The 17,347-nt window shown below is 36.2% G+C and overlaps 1 protein-coding gene across 1 annotated transcript in view; it reads left to right on the top strand.

Annotated features, from left to right (window-relative positions):
- Positions 1 to 17,347, top strand: part of smyd3 (SET and MYND domain containing 3) — a 194,680-nt gene that overhangs the window by 18,692 nt on the left and 158,641 nt on the right. The window contains exons 2-5 of the mRNA XM_082142348.1: positions 2,688 to 2,751; positions 4,546 to 4,653; positions 4,790 to 4,847; positions 12,231 to 12,367. Coding sequence (XP_081998474.1) covers positions 2,688 to 2,751; positions 4,546 to 4,653; positions 4,790 to 4,847; positions 12,231 to 12,367 — 367 coding nt within the window. The remainder of the gene's footprint in view (positions 1 to 2,687; positions 2,752 to 4,545; positions 4,654 to 4,789; positions 4,848 to 12,230; positions 12,368 to 17,347) is intronic.

Consider the following 17,347-nt stretch of genomic DNA (forward strand, 5'->3'; position numbering starts at 1 on the left):
TCAGCAGTTTTTGTAGGAGTCCACACAGGCCCATGTTGGATACGCTTTTTTTAATTTCCAGTTGAAGCCAAGGTTAAGCATTGCTTATTATTTCATCATCCGTTTAGCTACTAATTATTTCTTTGTTTAACTAACTGTACTTTGTCAAGAAATCTCTCACTAACATTAGTTACATTAAAGGAATGGTTCACTTAAAAATGAAAATTCTGTCATCATTTACTCACCCTCAAGTTGTTTCAAACCTGTATGAATTTCTTTCTTCTGCTGAACACAAAGGAAGATAAACCAGTTGATGTTTTTGACTGTTTGGTTCTTCAAAATATTCTTAAAATATATTCTTAAAATATCTTATTTTTATATTTTAGAAAATACAGAATTTTTTATTTTTAAGTGAAAGTATTCCTAATTTTTCACAATTAAAGGGCTCCTATTTAGGGCTGGGTAAAAAAATAAATATGAAATGTATGTCAATACCCAGCCCTACTCCTATTATTCTATTTTAAAGGCTCATCATTTTGCTTTGGAGGTCTTCTACTATAGGTTTACATGCATCCAAGTAAAAAAAAAAACAAAAAACACTTCATTGTCTCATAATACACACTGCAGCGTCACCTCTTTTCTCAAAGAGTCTGAAACAGTTTGATAAAGGATCCGGTCTCTCTAAACCCCTCCTTTTTGAGAGCCTGCTCGGCTCTGATTGGTCAGATGGCCCAGTATGTTGTGATCAGTCTACCGATTACAGTGTGTTGGAAACCAAACGGCCATTTTTTCTTGACCTCTCAAAATAAGAGGTCAAATGCAGCTCCTTTTACTCTAAGACTATTTTTTCCTTTTCTTTGTCGAAATTAAAAGCAGCCATCAGTTCAGAATTTCTAAAGCCTGAATGATTTATTTGTCATAACGTGACTTTGGCTTTGGCATTGCATGGTTGTTGATAACATCTTTATTTCACCGTGTTCCTCTTTGTTTGTGTCTTGTTTGTGCATATTTAGTTTTTTTCATAATGTTGATTCTTTCAAAGCTGAATCAGCAGATATACCCACCGGCATGAATGTCTGATTGAGATAGCTCAGATTTCTCCACTGTTCTGGATCTCATAAGGGTTCTGTTGATGGCACAATGTTAGAAAGCATGCATTCAAAGATTTGTTTGCAGATGTTAACACTGTAGACTGTCATGCCATTTAAAGTGGTCATTGTATAAATATACACTTTTTGTTCAAAAGCTTTTAATTGATAAGATTTTTTTTGAAATAAGTCTCTTCTGCTTACCAAGGCTGCATTTATTTGATCCAAAATGCAGTAAAAACAGTAATATCAGTAATATTGTGAAATATTGTTATGATTGAAAATAACTGTTCAAATGTAATTTATTCCTGTGATATAAAGCTGAATTTTCAGCATCATTACTCCAGTCTTCAGTGTCACACGATCCTTCAGAAATCATTCTAATATGCTGATTTAGTGCTTAAGAAACATTTTCTTGTCAATAAGAACAATAAGAAACATCGTATTGTTATCAATGTTGAAAACAGTTGCCTTATATATTATAATTTTTTGTAGAAACTGATACATTTTTCATGATTCTTTGGTAAATAGAAATTTTATACTTTTTACTTTATACAAAAATGTAAAGAACTATTTGAAGTGCAAAAGTGGGATAAGAAAAAGCTATATAAAACAGCATGAAAATAGATGGTTTGAAAATAATGGCAGTGTTCATGTTAGCCTGCATAGAATGCACAATACAACCGCCATTATATAGGAAGGGGTCAGAGGGTCCATTCGATGTAGCGCTCAGGCCTACACTATAATTTGTGCCTGACCCTTTTCAGTTTCTCTGCTCTTAAGAGAGTGATACTACAAAGCCCCACTAAAGTGATTTGTCAAGGGCCTGCATGCTCGAAAATCAGACTACCTCCTGATAGCAGGGTGGCAAGAAGATGGATCTGGTGGTATGTCGTACTAAACTCCCTGTGATTGTTCACTCAGAAAGGAGCGAGATAGACAAGGGCGGAGGGGGAAAGAAAGAGGGGTTCTTGGGTGGGCAAATCTCTCTCAGATAGTGTTTTAGTATCCATGGGAAAGCATTACGAAATATGCGTCTCTGGAAAGGCAATCAGAACATTTAATCATTTAAAAGTCAATGCATTTATTAATTTAGCACTTGCTTTCTCCGTGTATTTTGTTTGTTGGGTAGAAATCTTTAAAAAGATCTCTTGAAAAAAAAACTCGACCATCTAGACTAAATCAATTATGTTTATTTTGACTGTAACAGATAAAGCAGAGACCCCTGACATAACCATGCATGCACTAAGTATGCAATTTTCGTGACTCTTATGCGTGTTTAAACACAACACAGTCCCATTAAACACATTTTTAAACGGATAACTTGACATTTTATAGAGATAACGTGACCTTTTGTGTTCGGGCTCTCCCATGCATTTGATCTCTGCATGTTAACCACATTCCTCACATGGAGCTTTAAAGTTATAGACTGAACTCAAAAGCAAAGGTGGTCGTTAGACGTATACGTTAAAGAAAAAGATGTTTAGTCAGGGCAGGAATGCTCCATTATAAGCCTTGTAAATCAAACCAGACTTTCTCCTCTTCAGCCTGAGGATGTTTCTTGAGAAATGCACTGAGCACTGAGGCTGATGTTAACTCTTTCTCATTTATTTTTAACAGAGGCGAAAGTCTATCGAGATGTTCTCAATGTAAGACGGCACGGTACTGCAGCGTTCAGTGTCAGGTAAGAGCTCTTCACACACTAATCGTCAGAGCTTTTACAAACAAGTTTGAGATGAGATCTCATTTTATTTAGGTGCAATTTTTTCTACTTACACTTAAAAAAAAAAGTTTTACAAATAAGATTCCAGTCATATCAGCAGCTTAGATAAAGCTGTTTATTTAATTTAATTTCTTTTCACAATTCATCTATTCTCCAAACTGCTTGGAGAATGAAACAGCCTAGACAGATGCCCAGTCCATCACAGTGTACATTTTTTTTGCAATATAAAAGCAACCTAATTGAGGTTTTACTGTTTATTATGTTAATTGCTTTCAACAATTAATGTTACTGACAGTAAAATGAGAAAACTACTCACTGGATTTAACATGCTGGCTGATATGGGGTTGAAAGCATATTTTAGAATCAAATAGTACTCCAAGATTCCATATAATGGGTGAAAGATTAACTATAACTCTGCCAATATGAACAGAGATGTCATGTTGGGATGAAACATAGGATTTAGGGCCTGCTAACATGGTTTCTGCTTTGTCAGTATTCAGTTTTACGAAGTTTTGAGCCATCCATACTTTGAAATCTTGTAGACAGGAAGTGAGTAAAAACAGAATTGGCTGAATGGTAAGATATATTTGTATATCATCAGCATAACTATGGAAATTAAGACCATGACGCTGAATGATCTGGAAGTTTATAGATTAGAATTAGAGGTGGACCAATAACAGATCCTTGAGGTGCACCACAGAAAACAGTGAAAGAGCAAGACTGGTGTTCATTTATGCTAATGAATTGTTGCCTGTCCAAGAGATATGAAGTTATCCACTGAAAGGCAGTATAAACTCATTAAAATTCTCCAGGTTCCCGTACAAGCGCTCATGAGCCGGCAGTTATCGGAAACTTGAGGTCCAGTGTGACTTCCAATCAGAAGTATTTGGTGCTTGGAGCCATACACCTGTGAAACACATTCTACATTTAACAGATTTTCCAGTATTACTTACTGTCTTTTAACGGCACTTAAAGGTATAGTTTAACCAGAAATGAAAATTCTGTCATTGTTTACATGTCTCATGTCATTTAAAACCTGTATTCATATATCTTTCTTGACGAAGAAAATGACGAAGGACAAACCCCATACAACTAGTCGATACAACCCATGCACTATATTTTTTATGGCTTTGTAAGAGGAACAGACCAAACTTTAAGTCATTATTGCTGTAGTTTTCAAATCTCATTTGAAATCAATAATGGCTTAAAATTTGTTTGTTCCTCACAGAAAGCTATTGTATAGCTTTTAAAACAGAAGAGTCATATAGGCTACTTCTATGACTTCAATTTGGGACTTTGACTGTGTCCTTCCTCATTCAGGTTTATATTATGTAAAAGAGCAGCGGGAACATTCTGCTAAACACAGAAGACAGAAATTCATGCAGGTTTGGAAATGACATGAGGAGTAAATTGTGTCAGAATTACATTACTGGGTGAAAAATCCCTTTAATGTGTCTGTCAGATGCTCTCTAGAAATCTTTGCAGTTCAAGAACATCCAGTCTCTCAAAACTAGACACCACGCTGCTTTAAAATAGCAAAGCTGTCACTGTCAAACCAGCCTTGTTCTCTCCAGGCACTCAAGTTTGTCTTTGTCTTTTTTTAATTGTAGGACAGTCTTTCATCATAATTCCCTCTAAAGGGAGACCACACACAGCAAGCACATTTGACAAGATCTGATTGAAGATGTGTGACTTCATCTTATATGTTTGTGAACTCTTTTCTATTTATTCTCTATCCTCATTTTCACCCTTCAGAAACAAGCATGGCTCGATCACAAGAAAGAATGTAAATGCCTTCAGCGCCTCCAGCCAAGAATCCCCACCGACTCCGTCCGCCTGGTTGCTAGGATCATTTTCAAACTAGTATGTGACATCAGAACACCTGCCTATTAGGACCACTTCAAACCCGTTCAAAGCATGTTTTGCATTTAAAACTATCACAGTTGGTGTTCAGCCACAGGGCTTGATATTGTTACACACTTTGTGTCTCTTTCTACAGCTCAGCCAATCAAAAAGTGACCAAGAGGAGCTGTACTCGATAGCCGAACACCAGTCACGTAAGTTCCTGTTTGATTTGTATTTGCATTGCACTGACACAAGTCAAGTGGTTGTTGCTATATTGAGCTCGACTGGAATGCTGTGTTGATCAGTCAGCATCCAGGACTGAACCAAAATGTTTTATAAAACCATATGTGTTACATACACAGGGTACTCACGCTATAAGTCTCCAATGTTGAATGTCAAAATAACTTTATAAAGTTCATACACTACACGGTTGAGTATACTGTGTATACTGTAAGTGCATAGTGTATAGTGCGTCATTTGGGACACAACTATGGATTCAAGGACTGTAAAGTAGTGTTGCACGGTGCACCGATACTTCAAAAGTATCGCGATTCTCGGAAATTAAAAACGTCACGATTCCTAAATTTATTAGTATCGATACTTATAAGAATGACCGCGTTCCAGATTTGTAAGGCCGGCGACACACTGGATGCGTGGCGTCAGGCCGTGAGCGTCTCAGCTGCGTGGCGTATCCGTTTTTATTTCGGCTCCCATGTTAACAACAGGTTAGAGCTAGCACACTGCATGCTTGACACGCGCGCCCAAGCCGCGCGGAAAACGCGTGCATGCTAGAAATAGAACCGTGTTGGAAGCGTTTCCAGGCAAAATAGAATAGGAAAAGATGTTTCTATGTCATTTTGACACGAATACATATTAATAAATGACATTTTGATGTTTGAAAGTCTCAGGTTTTGACATAAATGCAGATATAATGTAATTAAAAAAAATATTATCGATTTTCAAATACTGCACCTGTCAATACAGAACGAAATATTCTGTAGCCTATTTTGCCGTCAACACCGCCGACGTTGTCTTTGCTGCTATATATTTATGTTTAACATGAAGTATAGGCCTTCCACAACTCTCTCCCCACATGTCAAATATATCACCAATGAGGCTTATCATATGTTACCAATATTAAACATTGTTTAATATAATCGCTGTTCATATTTTTATTCAAAGTTCAGAATCAAGATAACGTTATTACCGGTAACTCTTATGTTTCTTATGATAACTGATAATGCTGCTAAAAAAAATTTTTTTTACCTTGAATGTCATTGCTCTAATTTATTTTTTATATTTCATATTTTGTTCAAATGTTTAATATATCTGCTGTTCATATGTTCATTTATTAGTGTGTTATATGGTTAGAATGTTGTCCCGGTTTTAAAATAAAGCACAGCAATGATATTTGAGAGTGTTTCTCCTTTTCAGGAAAAGTATCGAAAAAGTATCGAAATCGCAATTCTTGACTTGGTATCGGTATCGAAACAATAATTTTGGTATTGTGACAACACTACTGTAAAGTATGTCCTTGAAAGTGCTCGAAATAAACTTGAACTAAATCTTGTTAAGAGTAGCATAGTGCTGTTACAAATACATCTTAAAAATGTTATCTTACAAATATCTTAATGTTGACAAACCAGCAAAAACTGGTGAGCTGGTCTCCCAGTCTGTTCAGACAGTGTTTTTTTTTGGTTTTGTTTTCAGCTGCCCAGTCTGGGAGACCATCTTAAACCAGATAATGCTAACTTAGACCAGTGAACAAGCTTATGTTTTTTTGTAAGGAAACACTAGAACGATTTATAAACCACCTCTAAACTGTGTTATGATTGGTCTGTTGTGTACTAACATTAATTTGCAAAGCTATAATGGTTTTCAGACCCAGTAGTCTCCAAAAACAAAACCTGGGCCGAGTTTAATCCAGAAATCCAGCATCATACCTGACTGTGCTGTGTATGTATTCTCATCATTATGAAATCAAAACGAAAATCATTATAATTTCTGGTCTTAATGGTAAGTCACTTTAATGCATTAATGCAAAAATAAAAGCTCACTTTTGAAATCTAGAGCATTAGAAGTTGCCTTTCAGACTTTCGGACAATGTTCAATTTCCTTATAAAAAAGTCATATACAGATTACAGAATAGGCTGTGTTGTTAATGGGCGGCAGTAAAAATGACTTACTTATTTATCCTGTAAAGTTGAAAGATTAGATTTCCTATGACGAAAGGTGAATTAATGTCATATTCTGGCAGGAGTTTATTATAACATTATGAATTTTCTTTTCTTTCTCTGTGCGGTCCCTCTGTGAAACCTGCCCGCGGCCCTTGGCTTTTCAGAAATAATTGGCTATTTTGTCACAAAGAGCCTCTGACTTTTCTTTGGCCCGATTCTTTCCTATTCAGTCATAAGTAATGTGCAGCCATTAGAGAGGTAATCCCGCTGATGGTCCTTATGGAAGCAGTCAGCACCCCATCTGAACTTGTGCTTCATCATCACACTAACGGCCCTCGCTCTCACCTCAGAATCAAGGTCTCATCGGCTTATGTATTATTTCAGGAAATTCATCCGCTCCTCATTTTTGCAGCTGTCCTGATTTATGTTGAGATTTATATGTAGACCTTTAGACAAACAGAAGAGCATTTCATTTGATCTCCTTCCTTCACGTGTCGGAGTGATTTCCGCTAGTGGTCGAACGATGGGTTTTTCAATGGCTAAGAGCCGGGTAGCCTATTTAATCCTGTTATACTGTATATATTACGATTTAATGGTAGCAAATGAGACATGCAAAATTGCAGAAATGAAAGGATTCATTAATTTCACCCAAAAATGTATTCAACAGGTTTTATGTCAATTATGAGTGGCCATGGGACATTAATGTCATTACGTTCCCGTCTAAATTGCAAATTTGCGTTTTCATTGCACGCGTTTAAGAGAAAGAAATCGCCACATCCGGGGCAGATTATGCCCAAATAGAAATGGTTGTTGTAGCCACTGTGGATCTATCATTAAATAAAATTATTTAGAGTGTGTTCGAGAGAAAATTTATTCAGAAAATACATTTCCATTGTAGCGTACACTACCGATCAAAGATTTCGGGTCAGATTTGTTTAAATGCTTTAGAAATAAGACTCTAATGCTCACCAAGTCTGCATTTATTGATAGTAAATGTATAGTTTTATTGTAAGTACAGCTATAATGTGAAATATATAAAAATAGAATAGTTATTTTAAATTGTTGTAATATTTAAAAATGTATTCTTATTATGGGAAAGCTGAATTTTCAGCAGCCATCCCTCCAGTCTTAAGTGTAACATGATTCTTCAGAAATAAATGTAATATGCCGATTTTGGTGCTCAATAAACATTTCTTATTGTAATTATTACCAGTGTTGAGAGCAGTGTTGCTGCTTAATATTTTTGTGATACATGTTTTCCGGATGATTTTCCGGATACATTTTCAATTGTCAAAAAGTCATATCTATTCTGCATTATAAGTACTATCACTTTTAGATTCATTTCTTTAGACAAAACAACAACAACAACAAAACTTACTGACCAAATAAAAAACTGAATAAAATAATGTGTATCCACCTCAAGCAAGCATGTTCTTTTATTCCTTTTTTGGAAATTTAATTTGCATATAAGTGTTTCGATTCAGCATTTTTATGTGATTTGACAGAATTTGCATAAAAATACAAGAATGGAAACCCAGCTAATAACATCAAACTTGGCACAATCTGTCTTGGAGCGGCATATTTCAATTATGCACGAGTGAAAATGAGATTTAAGGCCTATTATAAGTAATTATACAGCAAATAAAAACTTAACCTCTCTTCCCACAAAGCATCAACAATATTTCAGAAACATCATGTACCACACTAGTTGTATAGACAATTTTTATGGTGGGTTTTATAGTGCTTTTTTTTGGGGGGGGGGAACTCAACAGCCCTGGCCTTTTAATAGGGTCATTTTAAAAGGGTCATGACATGGACTTTTTTTATTATTTTAATATGGTCCTTGAGGTTCACTTATAATGTTAATAATAATTTGTATTATATATCAAACAAATACATAACCATTATGATTGGCTAACGTCATTTCATAGGAAACAGTATCAACGCCCACTCGTTATTGAACTTGAGTAAGTGTTTTGAAAACTTTATCCATATAAGACTCCATTTAAAATCAAAGCATTATGAAATCATTTAGTTACGGATTGTGATGCAGCTGCTGTCCAATACTGTTGGCTGCTTCATCTTTCAACAAAAGATTCTTTGCAAACTCTCCATTTCACTGTGCCTTTTTTACAAAACACGATCCAGGACAGCATTAAAATAAAGCATCTACTTGTTTCTGACGCTGGGATCCTTCTGAGGTCTGTCCAGAGAAGTCGGCAGACTCAGGCGCGGCTAGTAGGCTATGTCAGAAGCTGAACGCACATCTGTATACTGTATCCAGTATATACAGTTTCAGTGTTTATAGTGGGTTCCATTTGCTTTTGACGCGACACTCACAACCAGTGTAGGCAAATGTCAGCTGTTAAGCGACTGAATGCCAGTGGGTGGGGCCTATGTGCGATTATGTATTTAGTATATTATGTATTAAAGTCCCCCTGTAGTCAATCATTTAATCCCTTAAAACTCATCTTTGATCACCAAAATGACAAAAATTTCGTGCCTTAAAATAACTTCTACTTCTACTACACCCTTACCTCATTTACTATATGGTTCACCGCATCACCTCAGAGATCCACTCGTTGACGATCACACGTTGACCTGATTGGTTACAAGGTAGTTTGTGACGTCAGAAACACCAGCGATTTCAAACCGCGTTTTCGAGACTGTCTTTGGTTCACTGCAGTTTTAAAGAGAAAAAACTCAGCAATGGTGTTGACTTATGAATTTGCACATGTTTGTCTTGTCTGCATATTAAAAACACCAAATTTACATAAACAACATTAAAAGCTTGATTTTCAGTATTTGTCGATGACTTGCTCTTGAGGCAGTCGTATGCAAATGCAAATGATTAAATAAATGTTTTGTTTATAATGAGGAGGACATTTTAACCTATGAAATTAACCTCTTATATTCAAAATGTCAAGGTAATTTTGATTTCATGACCCTTTTAATTGTTTGGAAAACCGCAGTTTGTATTGCAAAATATAATATTTTTGTTTCACAGAAGGGTTTGAAACAACATAAGGATGCATAAATGGTCCAAAAAAATATTTTTTTTGTTTTTGTTTTTGGTGACCTATCCCTTTAAGGAGACTAACACCTGGCTTCAGGCTCATAATTCTGCACACGTTCAATCTCTCATGCTCCAGAAGTGGGAAGCGTGTAGATCTGTTATTTTCTTCTGAAGAGAGGGTTCAGACCCCACTGGTGCTTGTTTACTGCCTGCTATTTGTTGGTTTCCACCATCTACAATCTATCTATAATTTCTAAAAATGAATTGTGACTATCCAAAGAATGGATTTTAACAATTTCAGTTTTTCCAACAAGCCTAAACAGTATTATTTGGTTCTGTATTTCAGAGATAGAATTTTCAAGGAGACGATAAAAGGCACTACACGTGGCGGTGGCACACCAGATTTATGTGTTGAATCTGCAGAGCTTTACTACTGTGTGTATGTCTGTGTTTATGATGCTGAATGTGTTTGTGTGAGCGAGAGATAGGAGCCGTGAGCTGTTGCCCCGGGTCAAACGTTCGCTCAGTCTGCCACAGCAGCAGTGAACACACTGAAGTTCATTGATGGTGTGTTTGGAGGAAGTAGATCAGAGCAGGAGGGTTAATGGAAAAGCCCATATGTTTGGGAAAGCTGACATAAATCACACATACACACAATCAGACCTCTTTCTTTCTGAATCGACATTAAAATCTCCACTATCAGACATCCATTTTACTGGTACAGTCAGGAAATACGAAGCTCTCTGAACACACACACACACACACACACACACACACACACACACACACACACACACACACACACACACACACACACACACACACACACACACACACACACACACACACACACACACACACACACACACACACACACACACACACACACACACACACACACACAGCAAACAACTGCCCTTATAATCTTCTTCATCAACTAAACACACACACACACACAAACCTTTTATCCTCCTCTGGTTTCTTATTGTGTTTCGGCTCTTTTGTGCTTCACCCTTGATCATCATTAACCTTTTTCCTGGTTCATCTGAGTGTTGTTTATATCAGCATGTTATTGTATATGCCAATTTATATGTGAACTTGTTTCTCTTCCTGTTTTTCTAGTCTTGATGTTATTTAATACTGCATCCAGTGTTATGAACAGTTACAAGGTTAATACATTTTCATTGATATTAACAGGAAAATACAATAATTTTCTAGGTGGAACTTTGGGACTCTAATTATCATGTTTGTTTGTTTTTTGGACAAGGTTATCATTACATGATTACCATAAAATATTAAATATTATTGCCCAATTCATTTGCATGGTATTCCAACCAGTGTTATTTTATGTACTGTTATAGTATTTTTACTATTTGTGAATTAGTTTATATTTTTATATTTCACTTTTCATTTAAAAATGTTAAGTTTTAGTAATTTAGAATTTTTTTTAAATACTTCTATCTATCTTTAATTTATATTTATTTATTTTTTAGTTTGAGTTTCAGTATTCATCTTAAACTTATTTTATTTCAATTACTTTCCAAGGCACTTTTAAATTTAGTTATTTTATGTTTTAATTTTGAATTTCATATTTAATTTAATTTCAGCTTTATTTCAATTAATACGTTTAGTTTGTTTTAGTTAACAATGACAAAACTGTATTACTGATTCGTTGGAATCAGTGTTTTCTGGATGTATACAGTGTTTATTAATATGTCTATATAGAGAGATACTGTAAATCATGGTAATACTATGATTTTTTGTCAGGTACCATGGTAATACCATATTTTTACATATGTATCATGATAATGCCACTTTTTAAAAAATTTTTTTACCATGGTAGTACTATGTTTTGTAGAAATGTACCATGGTATGCTTTTTTTACATTTAATATAGTTATATGTTTTTGTATGTATGATAATACCTTGTTTGTTTGTTTTCTTAGATATATGTCAGTACTGTTTTTAGACATATATCATGTTAATACTATGTTTTTGGACATATACCATGGTAATACAATAATTTTTGGTCAGGTGCCATAACAATACCATATTTTGGACATATATATATATACACCATAATGATAATACTGCTTTTTAGTCTTTTATATATATATTTATTTTTGTATTATTTTTTAAAAAAAATTTTTATTGATGTGTGGTGACATCAGTAGTTTACCACACAAGTTTGCAGTACCACACATATACCATGGACCATGAATATGGTACTGTGGTGGTACCATTGTGCAGTCAGAGTTTAAGATGATAATACCATGGTACTTTGATATATACCATACAGCAGCAGTGATATTGTCTAAAAGGAGAGGAGAACAAAAAAAAGTTTCTGCTCATTCAAATGCATCACTGTTCTTAAAGGTTGAAAACGCTGTGTTCTGTGTCTAGATCTAGCCGACATGAGCGAGGAGAAGAAGGAAGGCCTGGGGCATCTCTGCACGACACTGCAGGTTTATCTTGGCGAAGAGAACTGCAATCTTTCCGAGCTTCCGTCCGGCCTCGACCCCATCAGCCTTCTCGCCAGAGTAAGAGTCCTTTCATTGTCATCTCCAGCAGACCGCAGGGGTCACGCTCTCAGAGCGACGGGGCGTCACACCGGATCTCACGCAGTGTTGCGAATGATGTCAGTGTGTCATGTGTGTGTGGACACATACCGAGCTGCTAGGTCACCTGCTGTGAAAACATGCTGCTATTTTTTGTCTTTTCTCCTTAAAGCAGGGATCAAGTTGTTCATAGAAGCTAAATTAAGTCATTTCATGTTCAAGGTTGAATTTTAGTTTAATTTCCAGGAAATAGACCAAAAAGTTTCAATTCAGTTTAATGGAATCATTAAAGTCGTAAAATGGAAGTTGCGATAAGTCTTTCCTTCCCTATTTTGACGTATATCCAAATGAAATGGCTTCACGAACAAGAAAAAAAAAATGTGGGGCGGGATTTGATTTTGTCCATCGGGAATTGATTGGATTGTTGGTTGGTTGTGGTTTGCTATTGGATGATGTCATGTGATTGACAGGTTGCCCAGATCGGCAGGGCTTTATATTAACACCCACCAACCTGCCTGTCAGTCCTACTTGCTACTTTGGCGGGTTGAATTTAATGTATAATATATAAATTTTTCAATTGTAGTCTTTTAAAAAGGCATCAAAATAATAAACTAAGTGCAATGTATCGATTTTTTCCGTTCATATTGACACTGAAATAGCTGAAACGCTTCCAATACAAATTTTCCGCAGAATAGATACACGATACCAGCTGCTCTTTCTCACTATTCTCTCTGACAGCGAGTTGACACACAAACCCGCCTCCCCTCACTCGCTCGTTTCATTTGCTCCGGATGAATATTGTTGGTGTTACAGGGCTTGAATTTCAGTGTGGGATTGTCCATAATTTTACTTATTCCTGCAGAGTTTGTGCTCAAACCCAAAGTGCCCCCGCAATTTTGTACTTTTTCACTGCTTATTAGACTTAAACAGTCAAATACACACAAAATCTGGTCAAAATGCCGTTCTTGGTGAGTAATTTTGTCAACATTTAGTTATGTTTAAAGTGAACATAAACAGTTGAGAAAGAAAACGCATGTGTAACAGTATAATGGATCCGTGCATCAAGTGACAGCAGCCTAATATATCTGCTGCCAAATTATGAGATAATATTAAAAATATCTATATGACAGTTTTTCCCCATGGTGTCGATGACAAAATTGTGGCCAGTGAAAATGCTGAGTGGCTAGTAACTTTGGAAAACCACTAGCCAAAAAAGCCCTGGTCATCAGAGAAGAGAAGAGGGAGGGGAAGTTGTTTTGATTAAATTTTACGAGAGCACATGAATAAAAAATAAAAAATAATGATGTGCACAGATAAATCATTTATAATAAACTCTGCAGTGTTCCATTAACAATAAGAATTGTCTATTTTGATCAGATCCAGAATCATTACATTCCTCACGATTCACATCCCAAGATGCCTATCCCATAATTTTCTGCCATTTCCTTTGTGGACGCCTGAGGTGCATGCTAATGTACTAGTTTATTTACAGATGTGTCAGTGAGATCGCTTGTTTGGATTCCTGTGAGAGTAGATTTTATTTGCTTGTTTACCAAACCGTCACTCTGTGCCGTAATTGTGAACACATTGAGTGAAAGATGCGTTTCAGGGTGAAAATGGTGATCTTCTCTTCAGGATCGCATGTATACAGAGAAGGGATTGCACATCTGGCCCGGGACAAACAAATGTTGCATGTGAACACAAACACCTGTTTTATATGAGAGACAGCCAGCAGCCACATCTCGCTTATAAAGCATCAAAGACCCAAATGTGGATCCTGTAAGCATTTCTAATCCAAAAACACTAAACACCGCAGCAGGGCAAAACTCGAGTTATGCAAAACATGCACAGATGCTTGAACTAGCATCCAATTCACTTTTGCGTTTGTTGACCTTGATTTGAGTTTGATGGTGATTTGACTTATTTGTAAGTATTGTTTAGATTTCACAGTCATAGTATATATCCTATATATATCAGAGAGTTATTCAATTGTATTTTCTTGGCCTGGATGCAAGGCATTATGATGTTGATTTGTGAGTGAGTCGTTCTGTTGAGTTGGTTCTTTTAAATAAATGCTTCACAAATCAGTGTGAATTATTCAGTAGCTAATCGTTCTGAATCAGAAATGAGTTTTAAAGATCCTTATCTAGTATTCAGAAATGACTGGAAAGTTGAAAGTAAATGCATCATTAAAAATGTTGGTATGTATTTGTGTAATTGTATAGTTAAAGGTGTTTGTAGAATGATGATGTGTGTGTGTGTGTGTTTTCTACCTTTTTTGCTTGTAGATAAGTACACGTGAGAGATAAATACAGTATCATCGTTATTCAACATAAATAGGGATTTTTTAGCTACTTGATGTGTTCAGTTTGAGTGCTTTGTGGAATCTTATTGATATAAGGGAGATATAAAGAGTATAAGAGTAAAGATTGGAAGTGAAAATTTAGGGAACAATCAATAGCTCACAAATAGTTTACTTACAAATGAAAATTCTGTCATAATTTACTCACCCTCAAGTTGTTTCAAACCTGTGTGAATGTCTTTCTTCTGTTGAGCACAAAGGAAGATATTTTGAAGAATTTCGGTAACCAAACAGTTGATGGGCCCCATTGACTTCCATTGTAAAAAAATAAAATAAAAATAAATACTGTGGAAGTCAATGGGGCCCATCAACTGTTTTTTGTTGTTGTTGTTTTATATTCCCATTTCAAACGTGAAAGTTTTAAGCAAGCTCTTAGACCACTCAGGTGAACACCTAATTTAAAAAATAAAATATATTTTGGGTCAAAATGACCCGATGAGAGGAAGTTAACATTCTTTTGTGGAACATTTTTGGAAATAAGACAAAAATGCAAGCTGCCACAAATAATTCGAGAGTTTGCTTGAATTTACGTTAAATTATGCATTTGCAAAAATTCTAGATGGACTGTATATTGGCCAAACAGAGGAGAATCGTTCTCCCATTTGGATACTTTGGTTTCTCCAAAGGTTTCTTCCCTGTTTTCAAGAAGTTATTCCCTTCGCCTCTGTGACACTGTAAAGTTGCTTTTGCTGTTTTTAACAAAGTGCTGCAAAAATGAAGTCCTAAAATAATTAAATGTGATGTACAATGGGTGCAGAAATGATTAAGACATTAAGATGTTTGAAAGTATTGGATTGGTTAAAAAAAAATGGTGGCATCTCTGCTAAAATTTTGTTGCATTTTTAAAAACGTGTCATTTTATTGCTTTGCACTCAATCAAAATCAATGATTTTCAAAAAACAATTTGTTTTTTCTGGTCAGATCTGTAAAATGGAATTCAATGTTCTGTTCATCAGTCTGTCACTCATGTCAGTCATTTATTAGATAGAGACTGAAGATGGGAAAACATGTCAGAGCTGAGTTGATGGATTGAGCTGTGACATTTTCTGTCTGACATATGAGGTAAAGAAACATCAGTACAGGTGTGATGGAGAGGAAATGCAATGGGACTCGCATATGAATCATGTTCCCATAATGTGAAACCCTCTCTTATTCAGTAATCATCATTCTCTGCATCTCTGCTGTAGATTATGTCATGTAGACCTGCAGGCCTGACCCAGATGCATGATCTGCTCCACATAACACACCTCAAATTAACGGTACAGTCACTAACGCTTGAGTTAAATTTCTGCTCAGATTTACTGCATGATTAGAACAGTCTTATTAGTTTGTTTTCATTAATTCATAGAAAATATGGTTGTTTCGTATATGGTTTGATGGACCTAAAGGCCCTTATATACTCATTGTGAAGTTATTTTACACTCAAATATATATTTCATCATGGCCGGATGAAAACGCTAAATTTTCCAAATTGACAGAGTGTGTTAAAGATATAAAAGATTGGATGACGCGTAATTTTCTTTTATTAAATCCAGACAAGACAAAAAACCGCCCACAAAACCTCGCACAATACAACTTTAACATCATAGGATGTCCTGTTACTTTATCCTCTACAGTAAAAGACCTGGGTGTTATACTCGATTGCAACCTGTCTTTTGAAAATCATATTTCATATGTTACAAAAACAGCCTTTTTCCACCTTAGAAACATTGCTAAGCTACGTAATATGCTATCAGTTTCTGATGCAGAAAAGTTAGTTCATGCATTCATGACCTCGAGACTGGATTACTGTAATGCTTTATTAGCTGGTTGTCCTGCATCCTCAATAAACAAGCTACAGTTAGTCCAAAATGCCGCCGCTAGAGTTCTTACGAGATCAAGAAAATATGATCATATAACACCGATTTTATCATCACTGCATTGGTTACCTATAAAGTTCCGTATTAATTACAAGGTATTGCTACTGACTTATAAAGCCCTAAACGGCTTAAGGCCAATTTATACTTCTGCGTCGAGTGTACGCCGTAGTGTACGTCGTAGGATACGCACGTAGGCGACGCCGTCGTGAGCATTTATACTTCTGCGAATGTCTGTGTTGCTCTGCAGTTACACCGCCGAAACGCTAGTTGGCGCGGGTGGGTTTTAATGTTCCAGTTCCACTGTGTTTACATTCCTCGCGGCTGTTTTGAGTTTAGGTTTCTACGAGCAATGGCGACTGAAGGAGTCATACAGATGGCTGTATTTCCGCACTTCTTCAAGCAATCTCTCAGTCACTTGGTCTATTTCCATGGCTCTTCACTGATCTTCGGAATTAAAAAATGGCGGGCGGGCGGTGCAGAGTGCAGAAGATCATTCCGGAAATGCGTAGGAGGAAACGCGATGCTATCCAGCCGACCAATCACAGATCTTGCGGTCCGCGTCGCCGCGACGCGTAGTTACATTTTTGAGGAGGTGCGCGTCAGGGTACGGCGAAGGGTACGACGTATGGTACACGTCAATGCGTATGCTACGCCGTACCTTCTACGCGCACCCGACGCAGAAGTATAAATTGGCCTTTAGCTCCAGTCTATTTAATGGATCTTCTATCGCCCTATAATCCA

The sequence above is a fragment of the Leuciscus leuciscus genome, assembly GCF_965113295.1.
Source record: "Leuciscus leuciscus genome assembly, chromosome: 17".
Classification (NCBI taxonomy): Eukaryota; Metazoa; Chordata; class Actinopteri; order Cypriniformes; family Leuciscidae; genus Leuciscus; species Leuciscus leuciscus.